This window comes from Kogia breviceps, chromosome 7 (assembly GCF_026419965.1).
Source record: "Kogia breviceps isolate mKogBre1 chromosome 7, mKogBre1 haplotype 1, whole genome shotgun sequence".
Taxonomy (NCBI): domain Eukaryota; kingdom Metazoa; phylum Chordata; class Mammalia; order Artiodactyla; family Physeteridae; genus Kogia; species Kogia breviceps.
Window position 1 is genome coordinate 110,949,341 of NC_081316.1, and position 26,192 is coordinate 110,975,532.

Below are 26,192 nucleotides of genomic sequence, written 5' to 3' on the forward strand. Positions count from 1 at the left end.
ATTCAACAAGCATTTATGGAGAACCTTCTATGGCCCTATAGCCACACCAGCCGGTAGCAGAGACAGGGCTACCTCTCACATCTCACCGTTTCAGTTCCAGAAACCCCTCACCATCAGCGCTGCTCACATTTGCCTTCTGATACCTGGAGACCTTGTTAGACATACCAGTAGCTCCTCATTCCAGTGAAATTCTCATTTAATCAATCTGGAGTGGACCCTACCCATCTGCTTTTTTTTAGCTGGGGGCCCAAGGCATTTATAAGCTCAATTTGAGAAAGAAGACATTATATCCTGCTAAACTCTACAAGGAAACAATATTTCTCTCAGTTTTTTACTCTCTTTCTACCTGTTAAAATAGGTAAAATACTTGAAAGACATTTTTGATGGATATAATGTTCCCTACCCAAACTATCAACACATTTAAGAGTACTAACACTAATTTCAATTAGAACCAGTAAATATTATTTCCTTTACAATTTTCTAAACATTTCAGACTAACCTCTATTTTCTAAACATAAGTCTACCTGTATTTTGTGTGTGTGCCCAGAAAAATGAAATAAAGTCTATCTCAATTTGTCCAGTAAATGAGAATTAAGTACCAAAAATTGTTCATTTGTATACTCTCACCCCCACGAAGATCATATTCTCCTTAAACACAAGCCTTTATCTTTCATATCTGATCATATCTTAGAGCGGTGCATACTAGATGGCTAGATAAATAAAGAAATGGATGCTGGATGAATGACAGGTGGGTGGATGGGTGGGTGGATGGATACACAGATTATTTATTTATTTTTTTATTTTTATTTTTTTTTTGGTACGCGGGCCTCTCACTGTCGTGGCTTCTCCCGTTGCGGAGCACAGGCTCCGGACGCGCAGGCTCAGCGGCCATGGCTCATGGGCCCAGCCGCTCCGCGGCACGTGGGACCTTCCCGGACCGGGGCACGAACCCATGTCCCCTGCATCGGCAGGCGGACTCTCAACCACTGCGCCACCAGGGAAGCCCCACAGATTTTTAAAATGAGTAAATCCATGATTTAGTGAACTCTGTCCCCTGATAACCATTAGAAATTATTTCCAGGGTTAGAAATATATTCACAAGGGTTCAGCAAAAATTGTCTAATTTTAATTGTTTAATAAACTAGAAAAGTGAAAACAAGGTGACGTCACTACACAGGAACATTTTAATATCTCTTGCACTCCCTCCTCTCCCCAAAAGCCCTGCAACTAGTTGACTTACCAGGACTACCCACGTGCTATAGAAAGATTTGTGCCACCAACACATCACTCACCCCTCTCCACAATCGAGGTGACACATATGGTCCCCTAAATGTTCCACCGGGAGGTATTTTGGGGGCAGCTAACTAAGAGGGGGCTTCCAGAGCTGATGGAGGAGGTGAGACACATGAGGTCACGGAGCCACTGCCTCCCCCTTTCAAAAGAAACCAGTCTGCTCTATTTATTTCAGAATCCAGAGGAAGTTGACAAAGTGTGACAGCAGCACAGCACAATATGTGGTGGAGGCTTTGCAGCTTGCTGGCTTGGTTCCCCTTACAAGGTAAGGACTTAGAGCTAATGTTTTTTGATGTTCAGTTGACCTAATGTTTGGGCACATTATCTACCTGTCAGTCAACTGCTCTCACGGAGGACCAACTGCAGAAACAGCTCAGGGAAATCTGCCCCTTTCCACGCCACACCGAAGTCACATATCTGAGGGGTGTTACTGGATTTACTGAATCTCTTGTTCAGTGGCTACAGGGTCTAGAAAGGGTCATTGTAGTGTGTGTCTCTGTGGAATCTGTGTTGTTATGGCAAAGTGTAACAAGCTTATTGGCTCTGTCTTTTAAGGGTATACCAGTTGAAAGGGCACCTGTTTGGGATTAAAAACTTCCTTGTTGTATAAGCCTTAGCCAAGTAAGTTAATTTCTCTCAAACAGTTTCCACATCTTGAAACGAAGATGATAACAATGTTTGATCTACCAAACTCTAATTGTTATAAGGATCAAATTTCAAATGTGAAAGTACTTTGAAAGTGGCAAAGTGCTATATAACTCTTAATTCGTTCAGATCATAATGATCCCAGTGAAAAGTTTGTGCTTATTTTTTGAGTCAGTTATACTTTACATTTCATCATAATTTTCAAATGTGATTTTCTGATGCTTAATTCTAATGTAGTGCTTTGAACATTAAAGAAAGACACAGTTACCTTTTTAGCACAGGTCAAATTATTCCTACCCCAAAGTGGGGGCAGGCTGTATTGTTCCTGAATCTCTGATTGCAACTTGTATCATTTTCTTGCAAAGGAAATTACACATATACAGTGTTGCTTGCTTGTTGAATGTTTGTTTCCAAAATTGAATGTATTGTTGTGTTCTAAGTAAAGCCGCTGTCCTTCTAAATCTTCATTCACCATAGAACTGCATCTGAAGAATAATATTTTAAAAAACTAGATGTCCTATTTTACATAGTACTTCAATTTCCTATCTTATACACTTCAATTAGTGCCCTCTTATTTGGTCCCTGCATCCTGAGGCACTTAATAAAGATTCAATTTTTGTAATAAATAATAGTTTCTTCAATAAGTGTCTTGAAGAAGAGCTAATACCTTCAGAAAAAGTACATTTAGATGACTAAAATTAGAATGCTTTCAATTATTCCAAAGTTTAAAGCCTTTAAATGACCTTCACTTTTTCAGGACTCGAGTTATTCCCTTATAAAAATACCTCACAGAAATAATGTTTTAAGTAAAAAACTGCAATAACCATGTCCTAAGGCAAACCTAAAATAAATCTTTTAGGATATAAATTATTCAAATACTATTTATAAAGAAAGGGGAGAAGTATATTTATTGTATTATGCACAGTGCTGAGTACTTTATGTTATTTCATTTATCCTAGCAAAAATACTGAGGGAGGTATTCATATCCCTAATTTACATATGATAAAATTGAGGTTATAAGAAATTAGATAACCTGCCCAAGTTTTCACAGCTAGTAAATGACAATGTAAATATCAGCAAAGCACATAGTAAAAGTATTATCTCATGAAAGTTTTCAGTGAGTGTGTGCGTATTGGGTTGTGATAGAAAATGTGTTTCTTAATGCGGATCAAAAATTTGAAAGCTACAATTTACACAATTTGGAAGATTCATTCTTGAAAAATCCCAAACTGAAACCTCATCCAAAGGGCCAGCCAGAGAGCATCTAGGCTCAATGGTATTTGGGAACCAACTGCCCACTCTATCCTACTCATGACCGTCAGAGTCCCAAACAGGAAAGGAGCTGACCATGTTGCTTTCTTAGCAGCAAAAAGGCAACAAATCAGCAGTTTGGGCAACATAAATTGCCAGCTGCTTTTAGCTAATTGAATTACAAGAAGAGCACTACACCTTCTTCCACTGCACAACTTCTATGGGTGCCAAAAACTTATAGCCCCCCCCCCCAAAAAAAAGTCCTATAATCTTGGAGCCTGCTCTCTTTTCAAGGCTCCTACTGGCAGCCCCTAGGGTGGGTAAAACACAGTAAGAATGGAGAATTTTTCAAATTCTTCCCATTTACCTATATTGTAGATGATGAAAATCTACCAATTTGCACCCTCTATTCTGGTTGTTTAGTGGAGAGTAGGATGCAGGAAACAAAGAACAGCTGCAAATTGAATAGGGTCCTCCTGATACTTCCTTTGACCAGGAAAGAGTCATCCATTTACTGACATGTTGTTGAGACAGATTCTTTAAAGCTATACTGGAAATGATTTGATTTTGAGAAAGTCTAATTCATTTTCACACTCGTAAATTTTCTCTATCAAATCTATCTAAAGAATAATAATAATGCCTTTTTGTAATGATCTGAACCAAAGCATATTTTGCCAGCTAACCTCATAAGAACCAAGCAAATACAGCTCTGGTTTGAGAATTAACTCACTGTGTGTCTCTGGTTTTAACCTAGCTCATCTTTATTATTTAACATAACAAAATGAGCACCCTATGAAAATATTTATTACTGAGTATATACATTTACTTATGATTAGCCATTGATTGAACAAATACTTAAAATGTTACTTAAAATGAATGCCTAGCAAACAACTTTTGTATGAGGAGTCTGTAATCTATCCAGAGACACACTTGTAACCAAAAAAGTAATGCGTGAAGTGCTATAAGAGAAGTTTATTCGAAGCCTTTGGGGATCTGGAGGAGAGAGGAGGTTCCTGAGTGGAGGGAGAGGCTAAAGGCTGGTTGGGCAGCTTTGACAAAAGTGGCGTAATTTGATTTAACGCCTTGAAGGAGCTAAGAAAGGCATTCTAGGCTGAGAACAGCACGGACAAAGGCAAAGTATCTTCTTGAGCCTGGAACTTTCTGGAAACAGCAAGTAGCTATTTGCACGGAGCATCTGGAAGGGACGATACTGGAAGAAAAGATGGGAGTCAACTTATCTGGAATTTGGGCCTCATTCTTACAGGGAGCCATAGCAAATAGTCTTATGAAGGAATCAAACGACCAAATTTATACATTTTAACTGTAATTCTGAAGCAGACGAGGATGATAAATGAGAGGGAGTGGAGGCTAGAAGGAGGTTATTGCAATGGCCCAAGAAAGAAACAATGGAGGCAGTGATAGTAGTGAAAAAAAGAGGAATGAATTGATTAAAGGGATGTTTTGGAGAGGGAAGAGGCTGGGGTGCCTTTCAGATACCCAGCATGCAGTGGCTTGGGGTGACACTGATGACAGGGAACTACCAGAACGGAGCAGGGGGTGTGTCTGTGTTTGGTGTGTGTGGAGTACAAGGGACAGTACAAATGATGAATTCCAGCTGGACATGTTGAATTCGGGGTCCTTGCAGGACAGGCTGGCTCTCTGCTGGAGTTTTAAAAGTTATTGCATGCAATAATTGAGCTACTAAGCAAAAGAAAGAATATCTTACTCTTTCTTCAGTCTGCCATGATGACCTAGAGTAGGGTGGACACACCGCAACTCCCCAAACCTTCGGAAAAACCAAGGACTCTTAGGAACTGCACAGGTTTTATCCACGGGTGCTTCGGTAGGTAGCTGTGGCTGCTGAGGGTCGGCCACGCGTACTTTGGCGCGAAGCCATTCCACTCATAGGACAATTGGTTCCCGCGGTGGGGGTTGGAGATGATGGTAAAGGTCACGGGTTCCCCTTTCACGTATAAACCAGTCACACAGTCACAATCTATAGCTCCAGACTTAACCAGTGGCCTCGGAACACATGGCTGTGCATGGATGGATAAACCCAGTCGTGGCCATAACGACCACGCCCAGCAGTCAATAATCCACTCAGTAAACATGACCTACCAGCACTGAGTGGTGACCTTCCAGGAGAGACATCACAGCGATTCATTGTCAAGCTCTGTATGTCCAGAATTTGGGAGTCGCGTCGGGCTCGTTTGTGGGTGAGAAGTCTGAGGCCCAGACAGGGAGAATTAGCAAGTAGGCACAGGGCGCTCAGGGTCTACACTAGAAAGCCTAAGGGTGCATAAGGATAGACATGTCTTTAGAACCCGTAGGGGAGGAAGTGGTGAGCAAAGAAGATACCCCTCACCCCATCCCTCTGACAAAGAAGGTGAAAGTTTGACTCTCAACTTAGGTGAAAAAAGGTTTTAAAGCCGAGTTCCACTGTAGTTTTCAATGGCAACAAGAGGATCACGGGGAACTTTTTTCTTAGAAGATGTGCCATCAAAACTTAGGTACCCACTGTGCTCCTCCTCTACCCTTTGACGTGACTTAGACACATTAGACAATATTTTTAAGCACTACCACCGAAGCAGTGTGGCTCAGTGGCTTCTCACTGGGCTAGTCTTCCCTTCTACAATGATTTCCTGTCTCTGAATCAAACACGCGGTCTACATGACAGCACTGCAAGATAAGTAGGCTTATAAAGCCAAAAGCAAGGCTAGGAGCCAAGAGTAGAGGAAACGACTAGTATTCTATGCCTCAGACACAGCCCTTTCCATCTGGAGCTCAGGCACCAGTTCTTGTGGTCTGATCCTGAATTCTCAAAGGCAAGAGCAAACACTCATCTTGGGAGATAAAATTCTTTAGCGTATGCTAAAAAGCCATACTACCTTTCAGTACAATTTTTAAGACACTGTGTGAATCAAATGACATTATTTAATTCATAAGCATGCATCCCAAGAAAAAGACAATGATGATATACACCTTTAAAATGGGAAACGTTAATTCACAAACAGGCAGCAGACAAATCTCGCCACTCCCTTCTCCCCGAATGTGGGCTTCCTGTCTAGACAATCGTTTTACCAAAGGTGAGAACATTGGCAAAACTTCTAAGTGTCAATTTCTGGCCCGAAGGATTGAAATCAGGGGATGTTGCTTAACACTAGTTTTTATTCTATCATTTATTTATGTAGTAACTTCCCTCCTGCCTCAGTATTCTTACTAACAATAGGAGAGCATAGATATCTATCCATTGCCTGCATTATAGTGTCATGAACATACATTTCATATATCATGAAAGCTGGCATTAAACCATTACTTTCCAAGCTCACACTGTGATAGTTTCTGTAAGGAATGGATTTTAGAGAAATAGAAAACATAGTTATTGCCCTCTTGAAACTTCAGTCTGTTTGTGGGAAGCAGATAATGCACGAGAACTAGAGAGTAAAGCAAGAATCATAATGGAACGAAGCAATGCAATTTAGGTCTAGATTCAAATTCTTGGTTCAAAAGTTGCTTAACCTTGGAAGAAATTCCATTGTCATTTCAAAGCATCTCTACTAATATTAGCCTTATTACTCGATTATAGGTTGATTTTATAGATGAGAATATTTCCAAATAGATGAGAATATTTCCAAATGACCTGCCTAAGCAGAATTCTGGCCTATGACTCAATGCTTTTTTGAAAATAATCTCTTTTTATTGATTCCTTGTTGTTCATCATAGTATTGGCTGATGATATGAGTGTTTTTCCATTAGGACTCAAACAAACTGTTTTCCCATGAAAGTCAATATGAACACAATACAGTAATTCTGGGTTCTTATTGCTGGAGGCTAGGTTTAAATTAATGACCTAGGAATGGAACAAACTAAAAAGCCTGCACCAATTAATTCCCAGAGCTCTCCAAAGCGCTTTTCCTAATGTCTGAAATTTATCACAAGGAAATAAACTCCCTTCTTGCTTCTCTTTTTTTATTTCTTCTTTTTTTTTAAGGTTTAAGATGATGCAGTAAAACTCATTGCATTTGCTGTCCATATTTTATAACCCCACGGTATTCTTCTGTTTATGGAAGTGTTTGGTACTTTCACTGATAAGAATTGCCTCGTCCTCAGGAAAAAAAATTTTTTTAATTTAAAACTTGAAGAAATAACAAATGGCAATAGATGTGCCAAATTGGCAGCAAAGCCAATTTATGTTTCTATCAGGTTTGCCTGGGGAAAGCGCCGCCGTGAGATATTAAATCGGAAGAGATCGGAGAACATCTTCCCTCCTGGTGGAGAAGCTCCTGTGTGGGTGGGGCGGACCTACTCACAGCGATGGGCGGCTCCATGGTTCACAAGAGCCTGATGGGAAATAACATCCTTTCTTAGAATCCAAGACCCCTAATTTGTGCTTGAAGACACAAGTCGCCTGTTGTATAAACAGAGTCCAGAAAGGCTGAGTTTTCCGGGATCTCATCACTTAGGTCGTCTGACCTCGTCACGTGAGCATGGGCTTGCAAGCCTGCACATGTGGGCACAGATGCCAGCCCCAGGACCTCTATGACCTTGAGCCTCCACTCCCTCATCGTCAAGTGAGCAAAATAATTCTTCCTCTAGAGGGTTAGTTTGAAAGTTACATTAAATATTGGTAACACGGAAGACACAATTCCCAGCACACGGCAGGGCGAATGCCTAATAGACGTTCAACTTTCTTCCCATCAAAACCCACCCCTTCCTTCCGACCTCCTTCGAGAGACGTCTGTACTGCCCCTGCACACTGCGTTCCCTCCCTTCCTCACGTTTTTTGATGTTGACTTAGGTTTTGTTTCTCTAAGAAATGTGCAGCAAATGACCACACGATGAAAGAGGTTGCATTGAGTCTAAACCCCTGCCTCAGCTCGGCAGTGGTGTGGCCCCTGCCAGCCTGACTGTCGCCAATTCTCTTCCTCTGCAGACGCCTTTCGGACCAACCACACGGAAACCGTCGCCGTGGAGGAAGGCCAGACGCTCACTCTAAAGTGTGTCATTTCTCAGGCGGAGACCACCCCCCTGCAGTGGCTGGCCCCGTCGGGTTTCACCATTTTCTTCAGTGAGCATCCCGGTAAGTGGAGGAAAAGGAAATCACCGCCAGACCTCAACCTGAGGGATTTTCCAGACAGACAGCTTGGTGGGACAGAAAGCAGGCATGAGTCACCCAAACGGTGGCCTTGGCTCCGCTCCCTGTGACATGTAAATAGCACCCAGAGGCCTGTTATTTCACACGCGGCTGCTTTTTTTTGACAGGAAGTCTGAAATGGAAACCCCACCAAAATGGTTGGTAAAGGGGGCTCAGATGACAAAGTACGTTTCCATAATCCCACCTCACCCCCATGTCACTTTTTGACTCTCAGCGACCATGAAAACCACCAAGAGCACGAGGACAGATGGGTAGCAGACTGACAGACCGGGGGCCCTTTGGTCCTCAGGCAGCCAACACGTCACCCCACATCTGGAGCCGGCTGCTTTGTTTTCCATCTGAGCAATCCTAAAGCCACATCTCAAAGCCTCTTCCAGATGGCTCCCCTTCTCTTGTTGGTCTTAACAAAACCTTTAGATCACTAGGCGATAGGAATTGACAGGAGGTATTACTTTGAAAAGGAGGGCAACTTTCCTCTCTCAGAAATACACGTTGGGTCTTCGATGCCTGAGATGGAAGGGGACTCTTTTTTTCCCTAATTTTTTAAGGTGTAATCGACATACAACATTGTATTAGTTTAATGTGTACGACATAATGATTTGATATATGTATACATTGGAAAATGATACCACAACAAGTTTAGCTAGGATCTGTCACCTCATGTCGTTACTTTTTTTTTTTTTCTTGTGGGAAAGGATTTTTAAAAGTCTATTTATTCATCTCTTTGGGCAGGATTTTATGAAACCCTCCCCTTTATGAGACCATTTTATATCTCCATTTAATACTCCTAACTGTCAAATGTTTGGAAAAGTCTCCAACACAGCAAATTTCATTCTGCTTTACAAAAGCAGAGCCTCTAAAACAATTTGATGTGCTTTGACAATGTTATTAAATATTGACAGGTTCGATGTAAAATAACTATATTATTTTAACCTAAATCAACTAGATTCCGATAGAAAAAGTAGATATGCATTGTTAAAAGTTCTGAGAGGAAAATTTAAGTAGAGAGAATTCTGTGAAATAATGCTTTCTGTTGCTTTGTTTTGGGTAAACTGGGAGAAGATGGACGTTCTCAAATTTCTGCCACAGGATGCCTTGATCTAGCTTGATGGTTCTCGACTAAGGGTACTTTTTGCCCTCCCGGGGACATTTGGCAATGTCTGGAGATAGCTTGGGTTGTTATAACTGGGGAGAGGCCAGGGGATCTGGACTCTAGTGAGTAGGGATGCTGCTAAACATCTCATAATGCACAGTGTATTCTCCCCTCCCGGCAAAGAATTACGGGCTCAAATGTGTGTAGTGCTGAGATTGAGAACACCTGGATTCCAGCTCAGGTAACATCAGTGTACCAGGACACACAACAGTTATTCCAGATGAGAAACAACCTTCCTTGGTCAGCCATTCACAATTGAACTATTTTAGGTTTGTTCACATTATAAATCTTAACATTAGAAAAAAAGAATCAAATAAAACCACTCATTTAAGGAGCCTCTGATTTGCTAAGCGACCTTTGACCTGAGATGGAAATCCCAGGTCAAGATAGAATCAAAAGGAACACTTGCTATTGGCTAGAACTTTCTGGAGCTGTGGGGGATTTTATGTTGGGGTTTGTTTGTTTGTTTGTTTGTTTTGGCCGTTCCTTAAACATTTGGAAGGACTAAGTCTTCATCTGTGGGAAACTTCAAATAATAATGAACTTTTAAAAATTAAAAATAACAAGGACCTAGCTGGAGCAATGAATATCAGTGCATTTATTTTCCATTCTTCACGTACACTGTGACAAGACAGTCACAAATGAATCAGATTTCAAAGATGTAAATCCTAGTGGGGCGTTTTCCATAATGTAAAAAAAAAAAATTATTTAATGTCCTCCTGCAACCTGAACCCTTTGCCAGCATAGGGCTCTGAATTTCCTACAAGCACCAATAAAGCAAATTGCTTATTTCACAGATCCTAGAATCAAAATATTTCATTTCTTAAACTAACTTCGAACTATTCAAGGCCTCCAGCTGGCAACACCAGAATTTGGAAAGCAGCTCAGTTGAAGATGGGACATTTGTTCCTTTAAAGTGTGAAAATCAAAAGCTATTTCTGTGAATAATCAATCCACTGAGAGTCTGCATTCATCTGATATCTCTCCTCATAACAGCTCTTTTCCCCTCTTGTACAGCTTTAAAAAATTCCAAATACCAGCTTCTTCATTACTCCTCCAATCAGCTCTCCATCAGAGTGCTGAATACAACACAGCAAGATGAAGGTGTGTACAAGTGTCTGCATTACGGCAACTCCGTGAGAATAAAGGAAGTGAAAGTGATCGTGTTAGGTAGGTGCCCGAATGCCAGTAAACCCAGCCTGGGAACAATATACTTAGGAACGTGACACATCATTTTAAAACTTAATATTTTAGCTGAAAAACGTTGCCTAGAGCAAGGCATATCCTGGGCACCTTCGCCATCTTTTGTTGAAAGGAAAACAGCATTTTGAGTGGCAAGCCCCAGACTAAAATGTGAATTTGTGAAATTTGTCTTGGGCATCAACTAAATTTCCTCTGCAGGGAACTAAAAGGAAAGAAAACTAGTACTGGATGAACCGCGACTCTGTGTCAGTCGCTGTGCGCTAGGCTGCAGAGAATCAAAGATGAATCAGGGGCTTCCCTGGTGGCGCAGTGGTTGAGAATCCGCCTGCCGATGCAGGGGATACGGGTTCGTGCCCCGGTACGGGAAGATCCCACATGCCGCGGAGCGGCTGGGCCCGTGAGCCATGGCCGCTGAGCCTGCGCGTCCGGAGCCTGTGCCCCGCAACGGGAGAGGCCACAACAGTGAGAGGCCCGCGTAACACACACACACACAAAAAAAAAAAAAAAAGATGAATCAGGCACAACGTCTGCCCACAAGGAGTTTGCACACTAGTTTAGGAAGGCGCAAGACACATACGGACATCAAGCAGAAACTTCTGACAGCATATCCTAAGATGGCACGAATTCAGATGTAACTGCACTGGACGATCAGCTCACATTCTCTACAAAACAAGTTCCTCTCTTCTGTTGCGGGTGGGTGGGCGTGGGGTTGGGAGGCACGGATAGGAAGGGACAGCTCCCGGTCGGTTGGAACTTGCTCAGTTCTGCAGATGGTCAGCTGTGCTCAGTGTAAGTCTTACTATCTTTACCTTTGTGCTTTCCGTGGCAGAACAGATCAATTAAAAACATTGCTTTTTATTGCTCTCTCAATAACATAAATCCACATATCACACAAAGAATTTCTTAGACTTCTCTTCTTGAATTATTAGAGTGTGGTACCTGCCATAATAAAGTAAAGGCATGGTGACTAAGTCTCTAGGAAGGAGTGGCTCCCGAGGGGTTTTGAGAACCAGTGTGACTCAGCTTAGGGATCACGCTCTCCCCACCTTACTGGCCACCCCAAATACCACTCGGGCTCAGACTGACTGTGTGCCCTACCGAGCTCTCATAACACCCCATGCCTACCGCTATCATTGCACTTAACGCTTGGCCTTTCAATTAACAGTTTAGGGGCTGAGTCTATCACCAGACTATAGCTCCTTGGAGGGCCTTATCTTTTCCTTATTTGTATCGCCAGCATCTAAGGCATCTAGGGCATACTTGGAACCGGCCTCATAACGTCTCAATGGCAGCAGGATGAGTAAAGCAACATGAAAGAGTGCAGTTCTGGACCACAGCGTGAGGCTGAATAGGGAAGAGGAAGAAGTAAGCCTAAGTGAAAAGGATTTTTCCAAGACAGGAGTAGAAAGCAAAAGGGCTGGTGGGCCCTTTATAAGAGAAATGCATCTTTGATGTTAGGAGGGGACAGAGGTAACGTACGTTGAGGTGAGTCCTAGACTCATGAAAGTTTAGACCTGAAACAGCGAGACCATAAACCAGCTCCTTCGTGTCACAGACAAGGAAACTGATAGACCAAGAAGCTGTGGGATTTACCCAAGCGCTTACAATAGTTGGTGACAGAGCCAGGACTAGAATTCAAGCCTCTATTCCTCACTTAGTGTTCTACCAGCCAAATATATTCATATATAACGTTTAATAATTCCTGTTGTAACGAAGCCTGCCTGGGCATTTCTAGAGACTGATCACACACTGGGCGACAAACATTCTGATTACAGCCAGATTAGCTTTACAAGCACCGAAAAGCCCTTTAACTATATTCTGAGAAAGGTCAAGTAAAAAAATACGCCCATTATTTAGACCACCCCCTACAATGATCCCTGCAGATTATTAGGCTCTGTGCTTTGCTGATATCTATAGACCAGCTAATTAAGCAAAGAAAAATCAATTTTCTTCTAGCAACTCCTGTCACGCCCACCTTGGAAGTTTCCATTGGAAAGGAAAATGGAGAAGAACATGTCCTACTGAAATGCTCCACCGTGAGAAGTAAGCCTCCTCCACGGATAACCTGGCTCTTAGGGGATGACATGGAGCTCCAAGGTAAGTGAAGAAATGGTTCTTTCCTCCGTTGTTCTCCTTCCTATTTATATGCCTAAGGAATTTTTCAATGTTCTGGCACCCTCTGGTGGCAAAAGGGGCTAGAAAACACCATTCAATATTTCATCAGTTGTTTCAAGACAAATTATCCTTACTAACCAATCAATACCATGCCTTACTCTTGAAAGCCTCTACACAAATAACATGGTTACCTGTTTTTGTTTAAAACGAGGTAGAAAACTAAAATGGAATATTTATTATGGCTTCATAACATTTCATAAAATAAAAAGTACAATATAGCTATTACCTCTGAGCATCAACTTTGTAGCAGGCATGAAGTTAAAAATATGTTTAACGGGGACTTCCCTGGTGGCGCAGTGGTTAAGAATCCACCTGCCAATGCTGGGGACATGGGTTTGAGCCCTGGGAAGGGGAAGATCCCACATGCCGCAGAGCAACTAAGCCCGTGCGCCACAACTACCGAGCCCGCACTCTAGAGCTGGCGAGCCACAAGTGCTGAGCCCGCGTGCCACAGCTACTGAAGCCCGCACGCCCTAGAGCCCGTACTCTGCAACAAGAGAAGCCACCGCAATGAGAAGCACACGCACCGTAGCCAAGAGTAGCCCCCGCTCGCCGCATCTAGAGAAAGCCCGCGGGCAGCAACGAAGACCCAACGCAAACAAAAATAAATAAATAAATTTATTTTTTTAAAATACATTTGGGGCTTCCCTGGTGGCGCAGTGATTGAGAGTCCGCCTGCCAATGCAGGGGACGTGGGTTCGTGCCCCGGTCTGGAAAGATCCCACGTGCCGCAGGGCGGCTGGGCCCGTGAGCCATGGCCGCTGAGCCTGCGCGTCCGGAGCCTGTGCTCCGCAACGGGAGAGGCCACAACAGTGAGAGGCCCGCATACCACAAAACAAACAACAACAAAAAACCAAACAGAAAAACATTTCACATAATACATGTAATTGGAACATATATGAACTTGCTTATACCGTGGAGTACTATGTCATACAGCCCACGACAGACAAAAATATTTTGGTAACAAAGAATCTAAGCTTTGAGCCTTTTAACTGAAGCCGGAAAACCAACTGTGGTGCTTGGGAACTATTTCTAGTTTGTTTACATTTCAACAGACATTCCATTCGATTTTATGTAACCATAGATTCAGTCCAGTGCCAATTCTGGACCTCTTCTTTAATTTGCCTTATTCATTCAACTTGAGTAAGGTCTTGGGTCTTTGTGTTTCACAACATTAGGCTATCTTTCCCGTGTAAACATGATAAGCTTTGAATTTTTTTTTTTTCCAGTAGTGTAGGGTTTATAGAAACATCCACTCTTGTTCATCTGCTTCTCTTTGGGACCAGGGCCAAGCATGTCCCAGGCAGCTGGGGGAAGTTCGAGTGAGGTTAGAAGTCTAACAGGTTTGCCAAGATGTCAAGGCCATTGGTCTCTCAGAGACCCAAACACGTCCAACAGCATTAAACAGCCACAACCTCACATGCCTCTTTAAACTGCTCCATAGGTGAAACCCACCACGAATATGAAACTGATGGGAAGAAGTGTAATAGCACCAGCACACTCAGAGTCCACACACATGGCAAAAACTCAACAGCGAGCTGCATTATCCGACACAAAGGCCTGCAAGGAAGAAAACTGGTAGCCCCTTTCCGGTTTGAAGGTTTAGGTAAGAACCACCAATGACTGTCTTTAATTATTTTAAATTTACCTTAATATTACACTATCAAACAAAATTAAGTGGATTAGGAAAAGTCCTTCAGAGTGAGCTCAGGTCAACAAAGCTTTCTTTAATAGCAAATTCCTTTAATGATTGACATGTCTCCCACTAGCCAACAGGGTTGCAACTGTTCCAGCACTGAGAGGAACCCCCGTTGTGCAGAAAGCCTAGCAGAGTGCCATATGCAAAGTGTCATGGTCACTTTTTGACCATAACTTGACCTTAAATAGTTGTATTGCAGTCATGTGTTTGGAGAGATCATGTGAAGCGTAACTACCTCCTGGACTTAACCCAAAAGGAGACAATATTAACTGAAATAAATCTAAACTTGTCAATATCATTTTATGTTAATATAACACTCATGTAGTCACGTTAAGTCATGATTATGCTTTAGATTTATTTTGTGACAACCGTTTTGGAGATTTTAGTTTACCCATGTTAATATTCTGAGCAGAACACCAAAAAATAAGAATAATAAAAACTAAAAGAAAAAAAAAATCAAACATTAAATGTGAAGAGGAGTTGCCTCCATTTTCAGAATCACTCTTCTCTTACACCTTCACCAAAAGTTTAAGAAGTAATTTAAAAACTGTATAAAACTTTTTGAGCCAAGAAGTATCCTATAAGAAGCAGCATGGGAACTTCCCTGGCGGTCCCGTGGTTAAGACTTCGCCTTCCAACGCAGGGGGTACGGGCTCCATTCCTGGTCAGGGAGCTGAAATCCCACATGCCTCACGGCCAAAAAAACCAAAACATAAAACAGAAGCAAATTCAATAAAGACTTTAAAAATGGTCCACATCAAAAAAATCTTAAAAAAAAAAAAAGAAAAGAAGCATGAATTACACATCTATCATTAATAAGAGTCTGACCTTCATTACTTTATAAAAGTTCTTCTCAGTGAGAATAGAGATTCCTGGAGGATAAGAATTCACTCACACTAGTGGAGGAGGAAGCTGTTGGGTGACAGTGCATTTGTTGAAAAAGCTCTTTATCAAATGGACTAACCAATGAGAAAAGGCACTTGTTAACAAGAACCTCTCTGTGGGAAAACTGTCATGCTGCCCTGTGGGCGCTGGCGCTGTGGCTAACAGCTCCCCGTTCACTACCCCGTGCTCGCCACCGTTCACTTTCTCATCAAACCAAAAGCAGGTCTTGAGGAAGCTGGGTTTAGAAGACTCAAGTACCCACAGACCGGGCTGTTCTAACCTGACGCAAATATTCCTACCTCTTTGCTTTGGGGGGTTTTTTTAAGATTTTTTTTTTTTTTTTATGTGGACCATTTTTAGTCTTTATTGAATTTGTTACAATATTGCTTCTGTTTTATGTTTTGGTTTTCTGGCTGTGAGGCGTGTGGGATCTTAGCTCCCGGACCAGCGATTGAACCTGCACCCCCTGCACTGGAAGGCGGAGTCTTAACCACTGGACCGCCAGGGAAGTCCCTCCTTCCTCTTTGTCGTTAATTCCAGTCCCCAGCCTCCACCCCCCTCAGTGGAAGGGAGCACGTGGGGATCGTGAGAGGGTCGCCAAAGAGAAAATGAGGCTTTATTGATCTAAATGCTTCTGAAAGACTTTCGGATTTTAAATAAAAGAACGAACAATATCAAAAAAGTATATTTTTACTTGTCAGCAATTGTTCAAGCCACCTACAAAAATTACTGCTGAAGGGGAAATCACAGTTTCTCCTCCTTGATGGCCATAGTTCTATAGGACTAAAAATCATAGCCATAAAATGTTTCTAATAATAATAGCAGGCTAAAACGTGACTTTTCTTTATGATCTGATTGTCTATTATTTAGCACCACTGCCAGATCCCCAGTAAGTGTTCACAGAACACCAGGATCACCTGTTGGTGCTTCCAACTGTCTATGAATTTTTCTCCTACATTTTTCTCCTACATTGACCAACAGATGATAGAAATCCGATCAGTAAAAGTTTGCTAGCTGAGGATGCTCAGGAACATATTTACAGTAAGGATTCTGACCCTCTCATCTCCACACTCTGCATGGTAGGAACAATGTTTACTTATTTATTTTTAAAAGAATTAACCTACTTCATATAAAGAGAAATGGAATATTTTTATGGAAAAAAACTATATTTTGCAATGCCAAAAAATAGAAAAATTGTATTGTTTTACATTTTATTTTTTTATCTTAATTTTTTGGTTTTTTGCGGTACGCGGGCCTCTCACTGCCGTGGCCTCTCCCGTTGCGGAGCACAGGCTCCGGACGCGCAGGCTCAGCGGCCGTGGCTCACGGGCCCAGCCGCTGCGCGGCATGTGGGATCTTCCCGGACCGGGGCACGAACCCGCGTCCCCTGCATCGGCAGGCGGACTCTCAACCACTGTGCCGCCAGGGAAGCCGCAAGTTTTACATTTAAAAAATCTGTTTACTATCTGGTTTAATAGAAATAGGTTCTCATAACTTCTGCATTCAAGCTCTTGCAATATGTTGTTTTGCTTAAACTACATAAAAATATTAAGCCTCACGCAAAGTTGGAAAAGGGAAGAGTATTTGAATAGCCTTTTCAGGTAATTGTGGATACTCTTCTTCAATGCCACACTAAAACTCGACAAGAGGTAGTTTCTTAAAGGTTAGCTGCTCTGTGGACTCTAGAACCATGTCAATGAACTTTTCATACTCTTGTTACATTAAAATCCATCGAACAAATTTGCTATTTAAATGATCCAGGCACTATTCCTAACATCATGCCTTGGTCATTTGGAGAATATTGATTCACTGATTGATACAAATCTTTCAAATGTTGGCACATTTCAGTAACAAAATGACATTCATTAATATCATCACTAATCTCATCAGAAGGCTAAATATTTGGAACCTGTCAAGTTCACAGTGGTGGATACAGGTTTTCCAAAGCTCTAACTTGAAATGTGGCTACTGCAACCGAGGAAGTAAATTTTTAATATTATTTGTTATTAATTTAAATTTAAATAATCAGTATAGCTGGTGGATACCATATTGGATAGCAGAGGTCTATAACATTCTAACCAACCAGGGAGATAAATCACCATGTACCAGTATCCACTTAATCAAAACAATATTCAGTCTAAATGAATCTATTTAGCAGTTTTGCTAAATAGAGGATAAATCAAAGTAAATACAAACTCCAGTGTGTGTGTATGTATATGTGTGTGTGTGTGTATATATATATATATATATATATATGCACACATATACACAGACTATTGTACATATATGCACAATTGTATATATACACTATGGCATATACACAATATATACAATGTGCATAGTATATATAGTACATATAATATATATAACCTGTTTTGTACATAACTATATGGTTATCTGAATTCACATAATACACATTATTCTAGATCTTAGTCATGATTGACAAATTTTATTCCACATGTCCCCGGTAGTTGTCATATTATGCTTGTCTTATAATTTGCTTCCAGCACTTCTATTTGACTTCCCTTCAAGCTTTTCCTTCTTTTCATTGCCAGCAGCTCTACTCTTTCTTCAGTTTTCTCTGGCTTCCTTGTGGCCACAGAGCTTACTTATCATCTGTATTACTATTTCTCTAGTGTTTCCTAAGTGGTTCTTCTTTTCTCAGAGCCCTTGGCACGTGATTCAGGCATTTTTATAGTTTTCAAAAAATTTTAATGTTTGATTAAGAAAATAATCTTCAAAACCAGAGAAAATTCTTTGATTAAATAAAAGGCTGAGAAACACTTGTAGATTCCATAGAGATATTACATATCAGTATCAATATCTGTAAATTAATAGGCACCATTTTTATAAGCTCCGTGGTTACAGGCCTGTTCATTGACTGGCCAAATCTATGCTAAGCTGAACCTCTGGAAACATTCCTAAACATTGTTTCATATCATACAATAGCATTTAGTAAGCATTGTGCTTAATAAATAGCCAGGTGTTGTGCTAAACATGTTCTACAAATGAAATCATTTATTCTCACCAAAAAACTCCAAGAGGTACATGTGTTAGTATCTCCATTTTACAGGTAAGAGAAAACTGAGCATCTGAGAAATTAGGAATCTTGTCCAAACTCACTCAGCAGCAGGCAAGGAGCAGCACTGGAATTCAAGTCAGTTTGAGACTGACTCCAAAGCCACCTGATAAATAAGCAGGTAGATATGTGATTGGATAGACAGGCAGACAGACAGAGGGATTGAAGGTAGGTGGATACAGATAAGGCGGCGAATAGTCTTTGCCCACCACTGCCGAAGGCGCCACTCCACGGAGGTCCAGCCTGCTGCACTTCTAAGCCAGGCAGCTTAGCAGATGGACAGTCAGCGGGACACAGATTCAAACACCAGAGCAAGAACTGCAGAACACATAATTCTGAGGTTGCTGCCGGAGCTCCACAAACAGGTAGCAGCCAAATACATTCTCCAACCTATTGTACTGAGCACAATGTGGGTAAAATTGCTCTCTGTAGTTGCAGAATTTTGTTTTTCCCCTTTCCTAGTTACTGATCAAGAGACAGCTTCAGCTGCCCTGGGGACAAGCTCTCCATCCTCTCAAGACCCTCAGCAGTCCACTAGTATCGGTAAGTACTGAAAAACATTAAAACTTAAAAAAAAAAAATCATGCCTCTTTGGGAAGGTCACTTTTCCAATTCTAAGTTTTAAGAACATTTTTTTCTTTTAATTTGTAATAAGACCATATAGGACCCCTTGCAACTGACTCCAGCTTTATGGTGACCTGGAGAAGCACCCTATCAGTTAGTGGGATGGGCTTCAGAGTAACTAACACCTTGTAAGTTCTCTCTCTCTCTCTCTCACACACATACACACACACACAATTGTGACATTTGGATTCCTCTGTGGTAAAAGGCAATGCTGAATTCATTTACAGGAGACTTGTTTTTCCATCTAGAACAGACCAAACAGATAATAAAGACGTGGTAACAACGAAGAGCAAAAAGCAGAATCTAGAGTTTTGGTGTTGTCATTGAATAACAAAACCACCCTTGAAGGCTCATCACTCACTTGGTTGTCAAGAACTCAGATAGTTTTTGATAACAGGATTGAACTAGAAATGGAGAAGAATTTAGAAAACCTGGATTATAATACCAGCTTTTTTAGACAGTAAAGCACTAGATGGTTAGGTCTGGGCAATGATCATATATTTAACTTATCTTTGTATTTTACCTAGCATAGTAGCTGGCAATAGCAGATACAAAATGCAGTGTGAATGAATGAATGGATGAATGAATGAATGCATGCATGCCATTGTCATGTTGCTTTGAGCAAGACAAGCCTCATCCAGAAAGGCATAAATTCCTATATGTCCTCTTTCTGTTTCAAATAGTGTCTCTATAAAAATGTCATGTGGTGGGAGAAGTGCTTTCATATCACTATCATGTTCATAGTTCTGAATGTGAGATCACATTTTTTTTTTTTTTTTTTTAATTTTTTGCGGTACGCGGGCCTCTCACTGCTGTGGCCTCTCCCGTTGCGGAGCACAGGCTCCGGACGCGCAGGCTCAGCGGCCACGGCTCATGGGCCCAGCTGCTCCGCGGCATGTGGGGTCTTCCTGGACCGGGGCACGAGCCCATGTCCCCTGCATCGGCAGGCGGACTCTCAACCACTGCGCCACCAGGGAAGCCCGAGATCACATTTTAAAAATGTTTATCGTGAATAATTCTGAAAAGTAAATGTTTAGGTTCTTTAAACACTGATAAGTATATATGTACCATACATACATACATACTTTTTCTGCAGGGCGATGGAAACCGAAAATATTAAGAAGTGGAACCTCCACCTCACTTGCTTTAATAATCCAATATTTTTAAACGTGTTTAGAATCTAGTTGTCTTTAAATTGGTTTACACCACTACTGAATAACTCAATTTTCTCCTCTGCTTTTTCATATATAAGATTTAAGAAATATGGCTTCTAAAATTCCTTTCAGCTTTCAATTTCTACAACTTTATTACTGGTAATAATACCCATTTTCAATAGAAGGGGTGGTTTCATTCCCCTTGGGGTCCACATCGTGGCGCTGTGCAATGGGCTAAAAACCAGGAGACGGCAGAGGGAAAAAAAAAGAAAAGGGAAGATAAACAACAAAATCAGAAAAAAAGATCTCATTTTTGTAATTTCTCTTGCCTAGCAAAAATCATCATAGTACATCCCACTTCTAAGGGGGAAGCAAGCATAGGTTTGAATGACAACCGAGCTGATTTTCAACAGAAAAATCATTGCTTTGTGCATTTCAGGCTATGGATTTTCTACCCATCAGGCTTGGGATGCCATTCTTCAGTGTTCAGTCGCTATCCTGAAGCCCCCTAAAACTGTCTCAACTGATAGGCCTGATTCAGGAAGGAAGTATAAAATACTGGTTGAAACTTGGGGTTCTGAGTCTCAATATTGGCTCTGCCACTTATTTGCTGTAGGACTTTAGACAATTTACTTAAGTCTTCAAAACCTCTGTTTGCTCAGAGCTGTAGTGAGAAGGAATATATACCAAATGGTCAGTTTAAGGCCTGGGACAGAGTAGTGTTCAATAAACATTTACCTAAAAAAAAAAGGCAAGGGCTTCCCTGGTGGCGCAGTGGTTGAGAATCCGCCTGCCGATGCAGGAGACACGGGTTCGTGCCCTGGTCCGGGAAGATCCCACATGCCGCGGAGCAGCTAAGCCCGTGAGCCGTGGCCGCTGAGCCTGCGCGTCCGGAGCCTGTGCTCCGCAACGGGAGAGGCCACAGCAGTGAGAGGCCCGCGTACCGCAAAAAAAAAAAAAAAAAAAAAAAAAAGGCAAGCTGATCCTGACCATTTGCAACTATTTTTGGAAGAAGTCAGTATGAACTGATGACCTCATTGTTGTTTTTTTAATGAGGATCACTTAATTTGGTTTCCAAAGATGCTTTGGGATGACTCTGTGCATATATACACACTACACAGCACATACATAGTCATATGCATATCTCATGTCTTACTTTCACCTTAGTTGCAGTGATGGAAGATTCTAGTACATCAGAGATTGACAAGGAAGAGGAAGAACAAACCACTCAAGTCTCTCACTTGGCCACTGGTAAGTGTTCCCACCACTTTTTTTTTTCCCCCACCACTTATTTATTTAGCATAAACACTTGATGTTTTAACCTCTTAATCAGTATATCCAATAGCCTTTTTCAGTCCTCATTATTTTTGACCTTTCTATTGGTCAGTCACTCCCTGTCCCTTTACTTAGTTGTCTCCCTGGCTTCCTTGACATACTCTCCCTGGTCCTGTTACTTTTGCTAACCACTCCTTCTCATGTCCGTTAGCTCATGTCCCTTCCTCCTCTGACCTCTTCTAGGTAGATTTGATTTTACTTCTCCAACCTTGGTTATTGCCTTAATGCTGAAAGAGATTTTCCATTCCCAAGATTGTTTCTGTTGCCACCAGGCAGAAGATTTCCATACCTGCCTTTCCAGAACATTCTCCAGAGCATTAGTCCCTGTTTCAGTCCATTTCCCACGTATCTCTGGCTGAATTTTCTGTCATCTCCTCAAACTCAACATGTCTAAAAACTGAACAGCACTTTTTCCCACAAAAGCAGCTTGTCCAAAGCATCACATAGGCCCCAAACCTTGGTGACATCCTTCCCTCTTGTGTGTGTGTGTGTGTTTGTGTGGAGACACACACACACATAAAACCAATATGTTCCCAAGGACTTTGGAGTCTTCTGTTTAAGGTATTTTGTCCACTATCACTGCCACCTCCCCGAGGCAGACCCTCATCATGTCCTGCTGGAAGTATTGTCACTTTAGTTTCTCCCCTTGCTGTGCATTTTCAGCACCTACTATCAAAACATGCCTCTGCACTCTTCACACCTATGTTCAGAAAACTGCTATGGTTCACAGTCCACAGCACGGAACGTGAGCCTTCAACCCTCCATAAGGCGCTCTCCACCACCTACCTCTGCAGTCCTGTCTCTATAGGGTCCTGACCAAAACACACACTCTTCTCTGAAAACTTCATCCCATTTTGACTGCCCGGCCCTTGTTTACCCTAACTGCCCCGATGAAAGGAAAAGACCGCATCACTCCTCTCCTTACCCCTCCTTCAAGGCCAATATCCTCACTGAACACTTTCCTGACCAACTCAGGCACCACTACTGCCTCAGAATCCCTGAACACATCATTATATTAACACACGTGGGTCTAGCATTTGGCACAGATATCTTAATTCTGTTTGTTTGTTTGCATATATAGACAACTCTCCCGAAAACATAGGGATTGTGCCTTATACAGCTCTAAGCACAATGTTCTGTGCGTAGCCGACACTCCTCAATGGCTTGTTGGTTGAGATGACAGGGACTGTGAATGACATTTAGCAAAATTAGAACCCGTAGAATCAGAATTCTAGAAGGATCTTTAAGAGCTCATCCGGTTTATCTCCGGATGCCTTCATGGAGGACCACATTTAACCTAGCCAAGATTAATGAAATTTCATTTCGTTTGCATAGTTTCACAAACTCCTTAACAATCTCTCTTGCTACTTAACTACACTTTGCTGAAAACTCATTCCTTACATCTAATCCGAATCCCCTGACTATAATTTAATATTCTCACGTTTCCGCTAGAAATGAAAAATAACTAGCTCGATATCTATGTAACTTAAAAATCTTTTTCAAATCACCCCACACAATTGCTTTTCCTGTTTGTATCCCTGCTTGCTTGTTTTCAGAGAATAAATGACATGAATCTCTTTACTCTCAGGGTAAAGCTCTCTGTCGTCTCTTCCTCTCAGCTGTGTATTAGCCTCTACTATATTTTGCAAATATTGTGTATATTCCTCAGTGACAAAAAAAAACAAGCCCTCGAACTGTCCAAAATCCTTTCATTTTCCTTCTAGAAGCGAATCGTCAGTTTGCGGGACTGACGAGGAGGAAGAGCGGCGTCCTGCTGCTGACCCTTGTGTCCTTCCTCATTTTCATTCTCTTCCTCATCGTCCAGCTCTTCATCATGAAGCTTCGGAAAGCACACGTCATATGGAAAAAAGGTGAGTGGGCAGAGAACCTGACAGAGGCTACAAGATGCTCAAACAATTGGCCAGCCCAAAGGGAAATTCTGTCAATTAAAGCTTTTCCATTCAATGCTGTACTACCTATTTGATGAGTATTGTCATTCAAATAAGCAACTGTTTGTTTTGCAGTAAACACAGGACGTGATTCTCCAGGAACTATAGTTAAAGACTGCAGGACCAAGAGAAACTAGAGTAGCTCCAGGAATTGGCATTAAACTGTGGAGGCTTCTACTCACAAACAGATACCAAATAGCATATTCATTCATTCATTCATTCATTCAATAAGCATTCACTGAGCACCTGCTGTGTACCAGGCACTCTTCTAGGCACTGGGGACACATCTGCCAACAAGACAGACCAAGTCCCTGCTCTTAAGGAGCTCCTATTCTAGGAATGGTCAATCAAAGGTTGAATATAATAGACTGCTATGGGTCCCATTCTTACTCTGTAAGAATGCACTCAGCCTCCGTCAACCATACGTTAGTAATTTTCCCTAAGCATTCTGATTTAAAAGTTTATTTTGTTGGAAACAAAAACAAAATTATTTAGCTAGCATGGAAGATATCTACTAAAATACAGACTCAACACATACCCAGAATAACCACCTGCTGTATTCATTCCCTAAATGTGTGCCAGGATTAAATCCCCTCTTTAATTCTGAGTGGTTATTTAGACCTGGGCTGCAATACAGTAGCCACAATATGGCTGGTCAGCATATGAACTGTGGTTAGTTGCTCTTGAGAGGTGCTGTAAGGAAAAAACACACACCCAACTTTGAAGACTCAGTACACACACACACACACACACACACACACACACACACACACGAATACGTCTAATAATAGTATATTGAATCTACTAGTTAAATAAAACACATTCATTTCACCTGCTTCTTTTTACTTTTTGAGCAGGGCCACTAGAAAATTTTAAATTACACGCATGACTTGCATTCCGGTGATCTTGGACACTGCTGCTTTAGCCACATACGGCTTGAATACCTCCAGTAACAGAGAAATCATGATGTTCCCTGGCAAAATACTACATCTTTGAATGGCTATGACCCTCTTAAAAGCACCACTTCTCCGGGTTTAATGTCAATGTCTCGAGATATTCAGATGCACTAACATTTTCATCATAAATATACCTAAACACAGGCTCTGGCTTTCCAGCTGTATCTGCACAATAGGCAAATGCCATACTATTGTTTCAAAATCTCCTGTTGATACTTCGCCCCCATACCTCTTTAAGGGCTACTGGAATTGTTTCTTCCCAAAAGACAGTACTTGATTCTAATCTGCGGTCATTTGACTTACGCAGCTCTTATACTGCCTGGCACAGTGCCTGCAGGAATCATAGTAGAGAATAAAAAACCATTTGTTGAACGAATGAGGACAAGAGGTATGGGGGAGGGAGTGATAAGCCCACTATGGTATAAAAGCAGGTATGCTCTTACTCAAAACGTACATTTCTGAATACAGATGATGCTCTGTGCACCAGAAATCAATAACAATTTTCTCTTCCTGCAGAAAATGAAATTTCAGAGCACACTCTAGAAAGTTACAGATCGAGGTCAAATAATGAAGAAACATCGTCCCAAGAGAAAAATAGCCAAAGTAAGTCAACTATGTGACCTGAGATTTGAAAAATGAGATTAACTTGTTGCCTTTAATGAGGAGAATAAAAATCAAAGTTTGATTTTTAGCACAAGAAAAAGCAAATCACATAAATCATCTTGTAGAACTTGAAGAAATACTTCTTAAAAAACCAAAAGTAGCAGTTAAGTTCAGGTAGCTGGAGGTATGCCCCTTTGGGAAGCCATCCCTGAGTCCTTGCTGTCACATACAGGTAGAACCCTCCTGTGTGCTGCAGTATCGTACATACACCTTTACAGTGAAGCACTTCCCACGCCAGACTGTCATGCTTGGTGTGTTAATTTAGCTAACACAGTACACCTCCAGGTGGCAAGCAACTGGATCTAATCTCTGTGTACCCCCGGATCCTAGCATGGGGCTTGGCACAGACAGAGTACTGGATAAATTTGTATTGAACAAATGAATATAAGGCTTAACTAATTCAAGCAGAAATGTTTCAGGTCTTTTGGATGACTTCATTGCAATTCTTCAAGCAAAATATGAAAAGAAGAGTCTAAAAGGAGACTCTGTGTGTATGTGTTTTTGTGTGTGTGCTCTTGACAAAGATCCAGTAGAAAGAAGTTAGGAATATAGCAAAGCAAGAATCTTACACCTTCCAACCATTGTTTCCTCCATGCAAATTAACTTATTCCACCTGCCAAAAGTTGCAAGAAATTGCAGTGAGCTTTGCCACTAGTTCCTATTGGTTTTATTGAGGCTTTGTAAGAAGCATTTCTTTTACAACACCTCTGGCTTTTTTTTTGGTTTTGACCTAGCAGGGTGTGAAGCGGAAAGAAAGACTAGCTGCGGTAGCAGGAAGAGGGGCACAAGTGAGAGGTCTGTGCAAGACCTGGACGTGGGAGGGGAAAATGTGTGTCAGCTGCATACAGGCTGTTGTAGTACAACGCGTGTTTCTATACCATCCGTCTCCTCCCACAACAGGCAGGGGGAGAATGACGTCAGTATAACGTGTAATTGGGGTCAGTTCCTACGCCTATGCTCCCAGGCAAGGGGG

The 26,192-nt window shown here is 41.6% G+C and overlaps 1 protein-coding gene across 1 annotated transcript; it reads left to right on the plus strand.

Moving 5' to 3' along the window:
- Positions 1–1,512: 1,512 nt before the first annotated feature.
- On the plus strand, positions 1,513–25,371 carry CRTAM (cytotoxic and regulatory T cell molecule). Its single transcript, XM_059068539.1, has 10 exons — positions 1,513–1,558; positions 8,123–8,269; positions 10,515–10,667; positions 12,657–12,797; positions 14,320–14,481; positions 19,001–19,081; positions 21,484–21,567; positions 23,376–23,522; positions 25,073–25,163; positions 25,362–25,371. Exons 1-10 carry the CDS (start codon positions 1,513–1,515, stop codon positions 25,369–25,371), a joined length of 1,062 nt encoding a protein of 353 aa, XP_058924522.1.
- Positions 25,372–26,192: the final 821 nt, after the last annotated feature.

Excerpts from the sequence above, each read along its gene's own strand:
- CRTAM (XM_059068539.1), top strand. The coding sequence starts at position 1,513 with ATGTGGTGGAGGCTTTGCAGCTTGCTGGCTTGGTTCCCCTTACAAG. Across the intron at positions 1,559-8,122 it reads GGCTTGGTTCCCCTTACAAG|ACGCCTTTCGGACCAACCAC; the intron begins GTAAGGACTTAG and ends CTTCCTCTGCAG. Across the intron at positions 8,270-10,514 it reads TTTCTTCAGTGAGCATCCCG|CTTTAAAAAATTCCAAATAC; the intron begins GTAAGTGGAGGA and ends CCTCTTGTACAG.